The sequence below is a fragment of the Euprymna scolopes genome, chromosome 32 (assembly GCF_053919585.1).
Source record: "Euprymna scolopes isolate OS-2025 chromosome 32, ASM5391958v1, whole genome shotgun sequence".
NCBI lineage: Eukaryota > Metazoa > Mollusca > Cephalopoda > Sepiida > Sepiolidae > Euprymna > Euprymna scolopes.
Genome location: NC_136513.1, coordinates 98,939,105 through 98,956,932, shown reverse-complemented (window position 1 = coordinate 98,956,932; position 17,828 = coordinate 98,939,105). Strand labels below are relative to the sequence as shown.

At 31.1% G+C, this 17,828-nt stretch overlaps 1 protein-coding gene across 1 annotated transcript in view; it reads left to right on the top strand.

Moving 5' to 3' along the window:
- Nucleotides 1–1,161: 1,161 nt before the first annotated feature.
- Nucleotides 1,162–17,828, top strand: part of LOC145256516 (uncharacterized) — a 32,687-nt gene continuing 16,020 nt past the window's right edge. Inside the window, exons 1-4 of the mRNA XM_080115504.1 lie at nt 1,162–1,651; nt 5,174–5,244; nt 7,920–8,016; nt 15,772–15,893. Coding sequence (XP_079971630.1) covers nt 1,537–1,651; nt 5,174–5,244; nt 7,920–8,016; nt 15,772–15,893 — 405 coding nt within the window. The 5' untranslated portion in view covers nt 1,162–1,536. The remainder of the gene's footprint in view (nt 1,652–5,173; nt 5,245–7,919; nt 8,017–15,771; nt 15,894–17,828) is intronic.

Here is a 17,828-nt window from a genome sequence, read left to right as displayed (position 1 = left end):
AATCTTATCTCTTGCTGATTCTTATCTAATGCAAAACTTGTAAATCAACAAATTAGGCCCACTGGCTCAGCACTAGTGTATGTGCATGAGCTGTTATTTCATTGGATTTATGTTTACAACGGTCGACTATAAACTTGATGGTTGAACTCTCAAGTTTTAGCTGTACAGCCTGACTGTAATAGAGCGAAATATTCTATTCGGGAATTTGTGAATTACAATAGCTATATATCTATTTAAGTGAACGTGTCTGTGTCTGTGTTCATTTTCCCACGCAATAACTCTGTCAATTTTTAGTCTACAGACTCTAAATTTGATATACAGGGTACTGAGATTTGGGCAAATCTTTCTGATCGATTTTCGGCCAGAAATTGGCTGTTAAGGGATCAAATTTCAACGAGTTTACCTTTGAGAACTCTATACCAAATCTTCCGACAATTTTGGGTCTAAATACTAGAAAGTTTAGATATATGCTCCTTGGACATGGATCTAACGTAATAACTTGATTTGAGCCCAAAACAATAAATGTTAGGAGGTCATAATAAGGGTCAAATTTTAAAACAATTACCTTTTTTTTTGTTTTGCTCAGCATACACCTCTAATCACCCGGGCAACTCCGAGCACACATGCTAGTATATATATATATATATATATATATATATATATATATATATATATATATATATGCGCGTGTGTGTCTGTGTGTCTGTGTGTGTGTCTGTGTAATTAAATAATTATTATAGAGTTGTCCATGCAGACATTAGTGGTTCAATGCTTACGCAAACATTTGTGTAAGGTAAAAACTTTTGCGGTCATAAATTTCGATGTCATCCATTAAGCCATCTTTTGCACTATTTTACGAGATTCTACCCCAGGGCAATCAAACAACTGCTCCGTGAATGAAAGGAATTAAGAACTATTAAACGCCGAATTCGGGAAAGTACATTAGATAATCGACAGTGTTCGCACGAGTGAAAATCATGGGCATTGTATAGACACTAGTTGATTGGCTTGATTATAACTTCGCAGACAATGCCCGTACTTACCTATTCTTAGAGGGGGTTGATAATCATAATTAAAGAGAAAGGACGTATATGAATCAATATTCTAGAACGTTCATAATATAAAAATAAATGTAATTTTATATAAAATTCATTGCATATTAATCCCCAACTTTAAATGCTGGCATTGACAAGTATTCTTAATTTTGCAACTCACAAGAAATGACTTCGAACATAGACATTTAGTATGATAAAATATTCCTGAAAATCGAAACGTCAAATCAGAATCGTGATGTTCATAAATATAAATTGTGTAAATGATTAATTCAACCAACCTTCATTCTTGTTTTATGTTAATCTGACGGACTAATTTTTCTTTGTCTGAACCAACAAATGATCTACATATATAACTAAACGTCAATTAGAATTAACGCTTAATCTAGTGTTTACTTTTTAAGTTTATGTCAATTATCTTCCTGTATTTCCACACCATAACAAGCTAATCCATTGAGAAGGAGGCATATATATTGACAATACAATGCTTGCTGGGATCTTTTTTCGATTTTTGTTACTTCAGATAGTTGTAATTGAAGCTTCACGTGATTACTGTTTCTTCGAAAATTTGCAAAGACAATACTGCTTGAACGAATTTGGTGAGTAAATGCATCTTTATGTTTTCTTTCCACAAGAAAGTACATTTTTTTATTCTTCTCCAGATATTTACCATAAAAATACAATGATCTATTCATAATATCTACATAATATGTTCATCGAACGGGTATTCGTCGGTCTGGAATCCTAAGCTTAAAATATATTTTTAGTCTGGAAAACTTAACTTTAAAATGAAGTTAATCATGTTGGTGATCTCATGATTAACAACACCTACTATTACTTATTATACTTTAATATCATTCGAAAGTTCATAATTTCTGACATATCTTCGAATGCGATAATGTATTCCATCGTTTTCCACCTGAAGTCAGATCCGAAGCTTCGCTCTAGTTTTTCCTGTTATATTGAATTTGTGCTCTCAGTTCATTTTTGTTATTGCTCTGCTTCAGGTAATACGTTCTGGAACTAATCTTTGGGTTAGTATGAATAAAGCTAGACTTCGTTTACAGATTGTTGACGATACCAATTTATATATTATGCAAACATGCACTCGACTGCGTGTTAGATACATTCACCCAAGAGGCCTTATCACAAAAACATTTCAAATACCTCAGATTTTGAGTTCGACCATCTTGGGTTTGATTTTTTAGGTATGATTAAAATGTTTCTTGTGGTTAGTAACTATATGAGTATTGTATGGACTGATAGGTAAAAGTCGCTATGGGTGGCTTTAGTAAGGTGCCATAACCATAACAGACGAACGAAAATGCTATGTAAAACTAAAGATTAATAGACCAACAAAATACTATTGTAGACTGTAGTATGACAAAAGAAAAGAATTGTCATTTAAAATGTAGAAATTCCAGACTAGCGAAATTACTATTTTAAACTTGTGAATAGTGGAGCAACAGAAATGATCCTATAATTTAAATTCTTCTGTTTCTATCGTGAGTATCATTTTCACGTGTCTGTCAATGGAAATGCAATTATAAATTACTTATGATATTTATTTAGTCATTCGTCTAGGGAAGGAGAACATGCTATTAAGAAGATAAATGATTCCGTTCGAAATTCAGTTCAAATTCTTGAGTTGGATAAAAACATTGTCCTACTCGACATAATACACCTGAAGAAGCTCGGGGGGTTACTTCGACTGAAAAGCTCTTAAAATGAGACCCGAGGTGAAAACAGTAGTCCGAAGAATCTAAATATATAAAATAACGAATTCAGAAAAATAACAAAACTTCTATTTCAATCTTAAGCATAGAAAACAATGAGATTACTATTCCAGACTTATGCATCAAAAATCAACAAAACGTGATTTCATTATTAAGCATAACAAACCATCAAAATAATGTAGTGAGAATTTTTAGGATACAGCGCTGAGACCACATGGCTGACACAAGGAACAGTACCGTAAGCGAATAAAAGTATGTGACACAAACAGCGGGCGATGATGTCCTGTGCAGTTGACGCAACAAAACCACAGTCTTATAAATATAAAACAGTGAATTGCTATAATACTATGTGGACAGTATACTATTTATTTCGAATAAAAATATTCATTTTGAAATAATGTCTTCCAAGCTTAACTTGGCTATTTAAGACGAATGTTTAACATGCATTTGGCAACATCCCGCGGCACTGTGTTCCACAGGCAGACGATTCTGGGAAATAAGAGTGTTTGCAGTGAATATTATACTGTGATCCAATTGAAACCTGAGTCAGTTTTATGCCAATTTAAAATATTGTGGAAATAATATATATATATATATATATATATATATATATATATATATATATATATATATATATATTTATATATTACATCTGGAATGTGAGATTATATATATATATATATATATATATATATATATATATATATATATATACAATCTCACATTCCAGATGTAATATATAAATAAATATATATATAGATAGATACATACATATATATATAATATTTTTTGAAAAATGAAGACAATAAAATATAAAATCATACGGTGCATTTCTTCATGTATTACAATTGTTGCACAACCATTTGGACAAATTTAAACATATCATTTCAATATAGATAGAGCAGAGAAACTATAGCAAAATCTCTTCTGTGAAAAAAGGTCATATGTAGATAACAAAGATATTGGATATTCATATTAAGGAAAATTGATACTTTTTTCTTTCCGTAAAATAATTCTCATTTGAATGTAAATATTTTTTTTAAATAATAAAAGGAATAAGTGTATTCATTTTAAATTTTCGGTGAAACAAAAATGTTTCTATTAATATAACAGTAATTTTTATTGGAATATTCCACAAACTAATAACACAGATGCCACTATTTTTAAATATATTATTACGAATTGAACTTCTTTTACTTGATAGGATGATATAGTGTTGATTTAGGAACAAGTCATTTTTAGTGGGTACATTATGAATTGGCGAACTAATCGATACCGGATTAACTACCAATCATGGAGCGATTTCGTATTTAAAGTTGTGTAAAAAGCGATAACGTACGAATGAAGGTGAGACGTACAAATCGCAATGATGACACCAATTACTAAGTTGTATTTATGTTTTGAATTTTGGAGGTGATGATTGTTTACTCGTATTATTTGTATTTGTCAGACTACTGTTCTCATCTTAAGTATCATTTTCACATCATTTCAGTCGATGTAATCCGCAAACTTCTGCAGGTGTATCTTGTTGAACACGGGGATGTTTCTTTCAGGGTCAGGAATATGCGCGGGATTTCGAACAGAACCGTTTATATATTTACAGGAGTAACATGCTTTCTGGATAGAGCCCCTACCTAATTCGCAATTGTATTTTTTCAGTCGCGCACACTGAGGATTGGATCTTCTATATTCAGATTTTTCCAACTCCTGTACCACGAGTATTTGGGAAAATTCCCTATAAATTCCCGAGTTCGGCAGTAACATCCCCGAGTTTGAGAAGATACATCTGACGAAGGCCTGACGTTACATCGATGAAAACGTTGCAAAAATAGCTCTCGAGTTGTCCACAGAATCCAAATAATGCAACTAAGTCATGTTATTCAGTTAACTACACGAATATTGACGATTTATATACACGAGCCATGTCCGTAGAAATTAGATAGTAGTATAATTCTTTAGTTGTATAATTTATTCTTGCAATACTTTTTTGTAAACTGTAAAATAACAACTTAAGTATTCTGATTCGTGTCGTTTATAGCTCATCTACAAAACCGATTAAAGAAATTGTGATATATTTCCACACTATGGGTGTCCGGCGCGAATGACGACCTCACAATATCATTAGATATTACACCCTCGTCCGAAATAAGCGTTAATTTTAGTTACTACTTCACATTCAACTCAAAAGAGACATCAGATGGCGTCTTTAATTACTTTGCTTTGATTACATTTTAAGCGATCAGGCAAAATCATTTTTTAAAAGTAGGTGAATAGTGATAACGTAAGGACAAACATGATTTTTTTGTTAACTTCATAAAAGATTGATTGATTAAACAAAGGCAAAGCAGAACAAAAATGGTACATAAAATCATTATATTTTTCCAGTGTTAAAAGTGACTGTTATCGAGGTGGGACATACAGATGAACACACGATTGAAATCTTAAAAGTCTACAAGGTGAGTCTCATATTTTTAAGCCCACTCTTATTTTACACCTTTGTTGAGAGAAAGAGAAGAAGTGTTATTTGCAGAAACTACTAGTTTTTTTTTTTTTTACACCAAAGTGAAAATCTTCCTTGTTTCGGATGAACAAAAGTAAAAAATAAAGTTTCTTCGAATCTGTTAATAGATTTCTAGAGGATATTTTTCAAGAACCCGAAAAACATAATTATAACATAACCTCAACAGCATTAGTTGCCCGTTGAATGTAATTGCAACGGTGATTATCTATCTATATACCGATCGAGTTGAGTTTTTGACATTAATATTAGAATTATACATTTTTACTAAAATTATTAAAACGAACTTTTCATTATACTCAATCATGGATATGTGAGCAACTACAAATAATGAACTAATTTGCATATTACTTTGAGAAACGAGCGTAAGTTAATTTTTCATCCATTTTTATGGTTTCTAATTAGATGATTGGTCATATTTCAATATTATGTTGAATTCTATTTAATTGATCTTGTTGGTATATATGCGAAAAGACTCTACCAATCTCCTCTCTGAATATTTAATATAAAAGTTAGACTTATACAGGGTGACCCAAAGAACGGGTCCCAACTCTAATTAGGCCCCGTTTCTTAGTGTTTTGTTCGAATGAAATGAAACTTTCGTCATAACTAGTTTATTATATTCCAAGCATCACACGAAAACAATAGGGTCTTTGGCCTTTTTTTTCTCCGTTCTACAGCATATGTTCTAGATATGCTTTCTATGTTTTTTGTTTGTTTTTTGGTCACGCTGTATATATATATATATATATATATATATATATATATATATATATATATATATATATATAGGGTATTTGGACCCGTAGCACACATTTGATTTTTTTACCGGAAATAATTACTGCTAAGGAGTCAAATTTAAGCACGCCAGTTGACTTTTTATGTCTTTTTTTGTTGTATTTGCTTATGTTTTAAATTGAAAATCTATATCTCAAAGTTGCTAATTTTAAATTTTCGTATCCATGTGTCCGCACCACAAATGGTAACGATGCTGAATACATACGTAAGGCTGGAGCGCTAAGCGTTCTAGTTTCGATGTTAGCGGATGGTACTCAAGTAATACTTTTTATAACATTTGAAATCATTGCTATAGATTGGATAATAACCAAAAGTGAATTGCTTCTATAACAATAAGAATTAAAATATTATATGTATGCGTATTTTAGCAGTCTACTAGTTACTTATAAAAATATAATTTTAGAACTGGTTAAAATTGAATAATAAATGGGACAGAATAATAAAATGTCAATTTTGTCTGATGTAATTTAGTTTTGATATCCACAACAGACAGGGGAAAGAATTGCCGTAGTTTTCTATTGTTTAGAACGAGTGTAAATAAAGATTTGTAATCGCATTATTACTTATTTATTGTGTAGCCATGTAAGTTACCTTATTTAATGTTGTTAGCTTCGATAGGTAGTGCCTCATTAGTAAAAGAGGGAATTGATAAACAATCATCGGCAATTATAATTCCTCTTGAACTTATTACGTTCATATATTATTTGTATTGGAATCATTTGAGTAATTTGTGTAGCAACAACAACAACAACAATGAGGATGAGGATAACAGTTCACATAAAAGAATACTTTATTAAGTTAAGTTCACACGCAAAAAAAAACACACAAATCAGGACGGTTTAATAAATATTCCCCCAGACACATTCAAGATCCCATTAAGTAACAGCGTTTTATTTTGAGAGACGTTGCAGTGATACTTTACTACTTAGAAAAGGCATGAAAATCAATGCATATCTTGGTTATCTTTCAGATGCAAGGTTCCTTGTTTACTTGCGATTGTAACGATGTAAGATTCCGTTGTACGGAAGACCAAATCGGCCATAATTTAAATATTTAAATTTATTTACTGAATTTAAATATTTTAATTGATATACTGTTTAAATGATAATATACGTCTACGATGTTTTTTTGTGTGATTAAAGATAACCCATATCTTTAATCACACACTACTCAATAGCTTAGATCTAAAAGAATTTTCTTTCTCTGACAAGCGCTCCATAATAAATTGCCAGGTTAAAAGTATTTTCCCTGACAATTACCTACGGGTTTGAAAAAAGCAAGCCTATGTGTAGCTTAATTGTCATAAATATATTTTCATAACTTACTACCTTATAGTAGTCGCGTACATAGCTCTTTTAAAATAAATGCTTAACACCAATACATAAGCAATACTATTTCTTTATCTTTGTAGATAAGTTAATATATATATATATATTACTTCACTTACCTACATAAAATATATATATATATATATATATATATGTGTGTGTGTGTGTGTGTGCGTGTATGTGTGTGAGTAAAGAGAATGAACGAGACGAAGATAGAGAAAGAGGGTCTGAATCCTTTAAAGTAGGTCACCTATCAACTCATTTGGAGCTTATGAGTGGAGAACTTAGATATATTTTACATTTTTTCTTAGAATAACAGTTTTCCATTCCAGAATGCAATTTGCTGCAGGCATCTATGCACGCTACTAAATATTCCGCCTAGTGCGTAGTTTTCTTAAAATAAATTAGACAGTTTAATAATACAACGCACACCCATTTCTGTTTTCTAACTTCTCTTTGTAGAAACGATTAATTTATTCTCTTTCAGGGAAGTGTTAAGGATTTGAATAAGATGGAAAATGGAAACCTCATTCTTAAAACAAAAAGCACTCACCTGTTAAGTGGAAAAAAATATGTAATTTTCGGTAAGTAAAATCATGCGTATTATCTCTTACTTCTATTTAAGAAAACCACATAGTGATGTATAGATTTTTTGAGTTTCCTCTACTTAACAAAGCATCAAGCATTTTCAGGGTATAACTTGGTTGCACAAGATGTGTTCATTAAACATATCAAACGAAGATCTCCGAGAGGTCAATGTGAGCCAGTTTGTGTTGTAATACGTGCCTTGCAAATTAAAACGGATCGTTTGTTTTATATCTACTTTTTATGTCCGAAATAAACAATATAATAATTTTGAGCATAATGAGCGATTATTTCTGATCATGTCAACTGTGTGACATTCACAAGTAAGATCTTTGTTCGCATAAGATTTTTACATCAGTTTAATCCAAGAAGGAAGAAACAGGAAAGCAAATTAATATCTAAATATCCGAGGGAAGAAACTCTTGGACTTTAATGGTGAAGGCGTAGGATTTTGCTAATTGTCGGGCAAGTATACATTCGAGAGGACAGAAGTGCGATGAGCTTATTAGAGTACAGTCAATAAACTACTTGTTCAAGAATACGGCGGAAGAATGGAGGTTAAAGGTTGGCCAACAGCGCGCGATATATCTGTTGTGGAAATATTTTTTTGTTAAATTAAAATTAGTGTAGAATGTTATTAATAAAATTTATAGAAATGCAAGAGTTTCGTCTTATTCAAGAATTCAAATACACATCTACATTTTAACAAAAAATAACAAAAGAAATCAGCAGTGAATATAAATAATTTCTACGTTTGAATATAATGAAAATTAAATTGATGCTTTAAGTATACCTGAAAATAACTGTTTTATTCATTTCAGCTGAATATAATGAAAATTAAATTGATGCTTTAAATGTACCTGAAAATAACTGTTTCATTCATTTCAGTTGAATATAATGAAAATTAAACTGATGATTTAAGTATACTTGAAGAAGAAAATATTAGTATTATGTGGACGTCATAAAATAGTGAGAAACCCTTATATATCCCGGATTTAGCACAGTTATTTTGACAACGATAATTTTGTCAGTGTTTATTGTGTGTCGATAGTTTTAGCGAGACATAAAAACATACATACATACGTACGTACGTAAATTCACATAAACTACCCATTGAGATTTACATTATAGATATTATAAAATAGCAAATGATGCTGAGCCAAGTTATTCTCTGAAAAATTTGGACATGAATAGTTGCAAATAACTCCTGAGTTTCATATTTCTGGAACATATTTGACAAAAAAAAAATGGTGACTGCTCGTAAAATATGTGTGTGATGTTCTAAAAATATTTTTATCGTTGTCAAAATAACTTTGCTAAATCCGGGATAGATAAGGGTTTCTCACTACTTTATGACGTCCACATAATACTACTATTTTCTCTCCAAATTCATATTTTTCCATGTTGCTGCCTCTGCGGCTTGCGAATAATAATTCATAGGACAATATTCGCCACGCCGTCTATACTTTCGACATATTTGATTTACGCTATAAAGACCATTTCCGATTACATTATAGTTTGATTTTTGTCGTCGTTGATTTAAGATATTCCGGAAGCAACAAATAAGGCATTTTATTTGATATGGCTAAGGAGGAATTCAACAAACTAGAAGAAGAGAGAAATTGATGAAGACAGGTTGATAATATACACGAGGATGGCGTCATTGGCAGAAAAATGTTCACTTTTGTTTGCCTGGTATTTTTCTAAGAATTCTTATTAGAAAGAAATCACGCGTTCTACGGTAGGGACGCTTCAGATAAGTGTCATCCTGGAACGAATTGGATTCAAAATTCGCACAGTTCGTCACTAGTTCTTTTTGGAAACGAATAAAAGCTTTACAGAATTAATGATAATAATAACAATAACAACAACAACAACAACAATAATAATAATAATAATAATAATAATAACAATAAAAAGACCAGCAATAATTATAATACATAAAAACAATTAAAAATAAAAAAATAATTATAAATTATAATAATTAATCGAATACAAGCTTTAGATTAATAATAATAAAAAATAATAATAGTGCCCCCTGAACAGCATTCTGAAAAAATGCCAAGCCAGATACAAGTTCTCTAATACGGAGAAAAAAATGAATCACCTTACGTACATGGACGATTTTAAACTTTTCGCAAGGACCAATACTGGAGTCGAGATATGAAAAAAAAAACACCAGGATTTTCAGAATTATTTTAGAATTTGGATTGGAAAAATGCACACTACTAGTTATAAGAAAGGGAAAACTGGAAACGACAGAAGGCATGGAACTACCTAACCTAGCGAAGATGAGGTCACTAGGTAAACAAGACGACTATAAATACTTGAGCCTTTTGGAAGCAGACACCACCAAAACAACAGAAATTAAATAGAGAATTGGAAATGAATACTTCACGAGAACAAGTAAACTCCTGGAAGTGAAATTGTATAGCAGAAACCTACAAAAAGGTATAAATACATAAGCAGTATCACTGGAAAGATACTCTAGACCGTTTATAGGGTGGACAAAGGAACAACTGAAACAGCTCGATCAGAAGACCCGGAAATTCATGACAAGGCAGAATGCACTAAACCTGGAATACGATATTGGCAGACTCCATGTGAAAAAGGAAAGACAACAGGGGAAGATAGTGTGAATGACACAAAAAAGTAGAAAAATACATAATGCAAAATACTGAAAAGATAATTATGACAGCAAGAGACATAGAAAAAAATCAACAAAACAGAAAACAGACAAAGGACAAAACAGGAAAAGAAAGAACTACACGGAAGATTCATAAGATTGACAAACGATGAGAATAACGAAAACACTTATACATGGATGCAAAAAGGACATGTAAACCGAGAAACTGAACCCTAATAACTGTAGCACAAGATAGCTCGATAAGAACAAACGTATTCAAGCAAAGATCGATAAAACACAAGAAAACAGCAAATGTAAACTCTGTGGATAAAGACACGAAACGATAAACTATATAGTATGTGAGTGCATCAAACTGGCACAAAAGGAATCCAAAAAACAGGCAGGACAAGCGGGGAGGGCAGTACACTGGGAATCATGCAAAACAACTGCATTTACAACGCACAGACAAATGGTACAAGCATAAGCGCTCGACAGTATTAAAAAATGGAGAACCAAAACCATAGAGACGGATAAACACATCCAGGCAAGAAGACCGGATGTCGTAATAATTAAGAAGAAAGAAAAATCCTGTCAAATCGTAGATTTTTCTGTCCCAGCTGACCACAGGGTGAGTATCAAAAATAAAAAAAAAAGGAAAAACAGAGCTAGTTAGAGAGCGAAAAGGGATTTTGATGCTGAAGAAAATCAATATAATACCTATAATAGAAGGAGCACTTGGAACAATTCCGAAAAACGTTGAAAAAAGAATGGGATAAATCTGAATCAAAGGAATGGGCGCAAAGATACAACGAATAAGAATAATGAAAACAGCTGAAATATTACGGGAACCCTTGAATGTGGAGATTAATACACATTAACCACATACGTGGGCCAGACAAACTGCTGCGGATGCAAAACATGAAGAAGCGTTACAGGGAACGAAGAACATAGAAGCTGCATATCTACAATTTCTACATCCCCATCACCCATCCAACATCCCCTCCCATTGCCACACCACCGTTCCCACCACCCAAAATGTGTGATACTAAATATCCGAGCAGGGTCTAGGAGAATGGAAAAATCGAAAAGAGAGCGATAGACAGACCTATGCTGGACAGGAGCAAAGAGAACTGACCTTGGAGAGGCCTAGTGCCACTCAAATTCCAGTGTAGACCAAAGGTCACTGCTAGCAAGAAATCAATAGTGAGAGGCTGTTGAGACAACGCTAATTTATTTTCAAAAGCTATCGTAGGAGGTGAAGATTGCTGGACGCCTGTGGGGAGTTGTTGTCACTCAGCTTCCAGGGAACAGTACATGTCTTTATGTGAGATCATTGATGACCTCTGTGAAAGCTCCTTTTAAGCCAATAATAGTAATAATAATAATAATAATAATAATAATAATAATAATAAAATAAAAATATAATATAATAATAATATAAATAACAAAATAATATAATACTAACAATAAAAATAAAGCAAATTATAATAGTAACAGTAATAATAATAACAACCATAATAATAACAATAACAACAATAATAATTATAATAACAATAATATCAATAACAATAAGAGGAATTATAATAAGAAAAATTATAACAAAAATAAAGAGTATAACAATGAGAACAATAATAATAATTAATGATAATAGTTAAAAAAATAAGAGGAATAAATACTCAATCGAATAAATGCTTTAGATTAATAATAAGAATAATAAGGAATAATTACCCAAATAAAATCTTTCGATGAATATTAATAATAGTTTTTATTATAATTATTATTAAAATCATTATTATTATTACAATTATTATTATTATTATTATTATTATTATTATTATTATTATTAATATTATTATTATTATTTTTAATAATAATTAAACAATTAATAATAAATAATTATAATTAAGAAGAATTTAAAATTAATAACAAAAAATAATAAGATTTAAAAATAAATAATAATGAATTATTATAAATAATAATAATAATAATAATAATAATAATAATAATAATTTAAAATTAATAATAATGATATCAGAATATTAATAATAATAATTAAAAATTAAAAAAAATAAAAACTTTAGTAAAAACACACTTAACTCTTCCATTCATTTATTATATATTTGAATGTTAGCCCGTTTTTCCATTTTTTGGTAAAATAAACCCGACAATAGTTTTTTATCTTTTGGTTTTCTCATTAGACGTTACCTACTTTTACTTGTTCCTTGGGATACTTGAGCAAATTCACAGGGTCCAATTTAATGACACCAGCAGGTTACATGACTTTTTTAGCGAGGATTTATATATATATATATATATATATATATATATATATATATATATATATATATATATATATATATATATATATTAATAGGATAGCGTGTGTGTCGTTTAATTGTTATGGACTTCCATTTCTTGTAATAAGAAAATTTTAGCAAGAATTCTTCTGAAGCTTTGGTTTCGGTTTCAATTATGGTGATGGCACTCAAGTCATTTATTTTTTTTATTTTTGAAATGGCAACTTTATAATATATAGAAATTTATAGAACATTAAGTTTATAATAATATATACGAAATCTGCAAGAATTATAATATCATATTTAAGTATAATTTATGACTGGGCTACGCCAAGCGTCCCTGCTAGCTTAGATAAATACTTTTCAAACTTTAACTAAAGAGCTACAATAATATCAGAGCGTCTTTGTTAACGTTGATCATCTATGGAATGCTAACATCAAGATATTATATATGGGAATGGGTTTCCTGTGGAAATTCAACAGGTCTCGCACGTAAATATTATTATTATTATTATTATTATTATTATTATTATTATTATTATTATTATTATTATTATTATTATTATAGACCAAGGCTGATTATGTGAAACGTATGGATAGAGAAAGGGCAGAGAAACTGGCTAGGAAGAAAATGCATGGAAGGTTCTTCCAGGATATAGCAGAAGTGGCTGATGAAATATCATGGCAATGGCTTAGAGCTGGGTATATGGCTAAAAGTACTGGAGCTTTTGTTTGTGCAGCACAAGAGCAGGCATTAGGAACACGATTGTTCAAAAAAGTGGTTCTAGGAGAAGAAGTTGCTGCTGAATACCGGATTTGTGGTAAGACCTCAGAGTCAATTGCGCACCTTCCAGCAGGGTGTAGTGGACTGGCCCAGAGAGAGTACCGCAAAAGACACGATAGCATGGGACTCCAGATATATTGAGAGGCGTGTAAGAGGGTTGGGGTGAAGTGTGCTGGAAAATGATATGAGAATGTGACTGATGAAGTGAGAACAAGTGAGGACGGCAAGGTAGAGGTAGTGTCATAACGACCAAGCAACTGGAACATAATCGTCCAGGTGTGGTCGTCATTGACAAGGCTTCAAAAAACTGGCAGATTGTAGACTTCTCAGTACCCTGGGACAGGAATGTGAGAGAGAAGGAGAATGAGAAGTGGAGCAAATATGCTCCATTGGCCTTGGAGATAAGGCGTATACACGGGGTTAAAACACAATCCCGGTCGTAGTTGGTACACTAGGAGTCTGGAAGGACAATTGAAAAGACTACAAATCCCCGATGTTTTAGGTGGCCTTCAAACCTCTGCAATTATAGGTACCACAACATCCTTAGGAAAACCCTTGATCTTTGAAGCTCCTGGTTTGAAGCCGGAATTAAGGGAAATACTCTGGAAATGAATCCCATCCCTTTCCAGAGAGACGTTCATAAACGAAATCAGAATTACCATTATTATTATATTACAGAGAACCGCGGTATGAATTATCCTATAGTTAGTTGTCGGAAATGGAAGTTGTCATTGGATAAGTAAAAAAAACACAGATTTATAAAAATACTAATAGATTATTTTGTATAATTTTATATTTAATTTATCCTTAATGATTACAAGAATAATTCTAACTTCATTTTATTAAAAAAAAAAAAGCATCGGTTTACGAATAGTGATCACTTGAAAGTTAGATTTCACTGGATTGGATATAGACATCCTTTCTCTTCTCTTTGCTAAACGTAGCGAAACGTTGTCTAATGAAGAAATCGTTTTAGTTTAGATGAAAAGCCACTTTTATTATCCACTGTAATCGTCATAAACATAATGAGAATATTCCATGATATTTAATAACAAACCAACATTTTATTGTGATTGATGAGAATTTACAGAGCTCCCCATTGTACCGCTGTGTAAAAGACTTCGGAAGTAACAAAGTAATTGACAGTCGGTGCGACAAACGTTTTTTATCACATATGCGGTGTAAAAATAACGGATAATGGCACCCCTATCTAGGCTCCTAAATATTTACTAGTGTGTTCACCGCCATAAATAATCAGCGGGGTCATACAACTTTGTTATACAAACATAGAAAACTTGATACATTTCAGAATTTATATTTTCTGTGTTATTTTTAATACTTTTCTTTTGTGGGTGTTATTCTCACAGCGTTTCGGCCAACCGTAACCTCCAAATCTCTTTTTATGATGATATTATCCAACGCGATACACTTTCTGTAAAAGTCTTTCTAACCGAATGCGTTTTAATGAACGGGGGTTGTATGCTCGTTTTGTCTGTCATGAAGTGGTCGGCTTAGCCCCAATCAATCGTTCCTCCATGTAAGTTATTCACAATAAATACTTGTCTTTTTACCATAAAAATGTAACGTTCCCTTATTGCTTCCATGAACAGAGTTAATGTAATCACATATCTGATTACATTCAATTGATTATATCATTATTATAATAACTACATTTATACACTAAGAAACCTATACACTTACGAATTTAAAAAATATACAATACTGCACGAATATTTTTTTTAAATATTTTCACGTCATTATTAAAACAAAAAAAAACTACACACAAACCAATATACACACTAAGAATTTGAAAGCTATGAAAAAGCTATACACAAAAAAGATATGCATTTTTACAATAGCATATTTATCAGTAAAACATAATCAAATCAACGGATTAATGAAATCATAAACTAAAATGTAAATGTTCCACACAAACAAATCTATAAACTACAAATTTGAAAGCTATAAACACGAATCTATACACTTTAAATTTGAATCCTATTAATTCACAAATGTATGCACTAACAAAAATATCAATATCTTTCAGGTAATGGCAAAAATGGTACGCTATATAGTAAGCGGTGTAACGGAATATTGCCCGTGTCTTTCTTAAATCAAACCCAAGAAGATTCTCTCGAAACATTTTACCAGCCTGGTTGTGATTGCATTGTAAGTATTTAATTATATATAAACAGGGCTGATAGCCATTAGTCGCGTGCTCTCGTGTAATGAATGAATGCGTGAATGTAGGATCGACATGAAATTCTTAAAGATAAACTAAAATTACCGAAAAATGGGCTGAAATAACTTAAATAAATAAAAAGTAAATGACTTAGAATGACTTTAATGAACTTAAGGATGAATTGAATGATCTTAAGAATGACTTGAATGCTTTAAAATAGCTGGAATCCTTCAAAAACAACTTGAATGATCTGGATAATGACTTGAATGGCTTTGAGACTGACTAGTTGTTAAGTGGGTGATCATTTTACATTAAATTATTACAGAAAAGTGATCCCCCTTTATATCACAAAGATACAAACATCAGTAAAACATGTAGTAAGAACAGATACTACAATTTGATCTTGACCAAAAGGCCAAGAAAAGCTTTAAAGGCTAAGAACGGCATCTATTAACAACATACCTTTGATCTTAACCAAAAAGGTCAAGCACACAAGTGTTACGGACAAACCGACAGACCGACCGAATGACCGACCGATCGACAGAGTGACTTATAGAGTCGCTTGCACGCGACTAAAAATTGCTGGAATCTTATCATTATATCATTAAAACAGATAATATCTTTGCTAGTTGAAACAAATGTAATAAAAATAGACAATGCATATGACACAATGATAACTTTCATTTTTGCAGAGGGGAGAGTGCTTCTTTATATTTAAGGCATTGTAACTGATCTTCTTCTATCTTTGAGGTAGAATAAACGACATGGATACACGAAATCTGCAATGTCAAGCATTAACGCATACGCATTTGGGAAACAATAAAAACATAAAATCGATAAGTTTCACTGAACAATTGGAAAATAACAATACGTAAAAAAATTGTAATCCATCCGGAAATTCATTTTGGGTTTCAGAAAAAAATAACGCAAATAAATTCAGTAATACAATGTATTTCATAAAATATAGTAAAGTTTCTGACGAAAAAAGACACACTAATGTTATTAAACAAAACAAATAGTGAGTAGTCTTATTCTTTAGTTGTCATCGATAACTTATGACCTACATCTTCAGCATTTATTCTTTACGCTGCGTTTTTTATAAAACATTAGTGAATTTTCTACAGTTTCTGTTTAAAATATTATTCAGACTCAGAATCTATATATATATATATATATATATATATATATATATATATATATATATATATATATATATATATATATATATATATAAAATGGAACGTCCGGTTTGTTCAAAATCACTAAACTAGAAATTTACAAGCCCGTTTTCCGTAATATTTTATAACAATGATTGTATGTAATCTATCTAAAATATTATCATATTAAAAAAAAAAACAACTTTTATTCGACATCGTTTCTTTTCGGTCGACCATTTTGAAATGACGAAAAAAAAAACGATTCTGATTAAACATGCGTATAAAACAAACTCATTTAACAATCGTTAAAGAGTAAAACAGAAATTGTTAAATTTAACCTAACAGTATTTTTAAATATTAAAAAGAAAAAATATTACCATATAAAAAAAAAATTTCTGTTCCGAATCGAGCCGAGCCGATTACTGGAAATACTTCTGATTTAATTTTAAGTATACCATTAACCCTGTTATATTTATACATAATAATTTGTATCAATTCGTTTTTTTGTTGTTTTTTTTTTGTAGCCTGCTTTTTCTTTATATATTATTTATTAACATTAGCGGTGTATAATTGACTTATTTTAAAATTATATTTACACACGTGTACATCCCATATATATGGCTCGCATTTTCCCCTCCTCCACATTCTTTTTGTATGCTTCATAACTAGACACGTATCTCACTGTTTATTTTTTATTTTATTTTTTTTTTACTTTTCTCTATTTTGTGCATCCCGTTTTTATGATGGAAAAAAATCCATAATTCA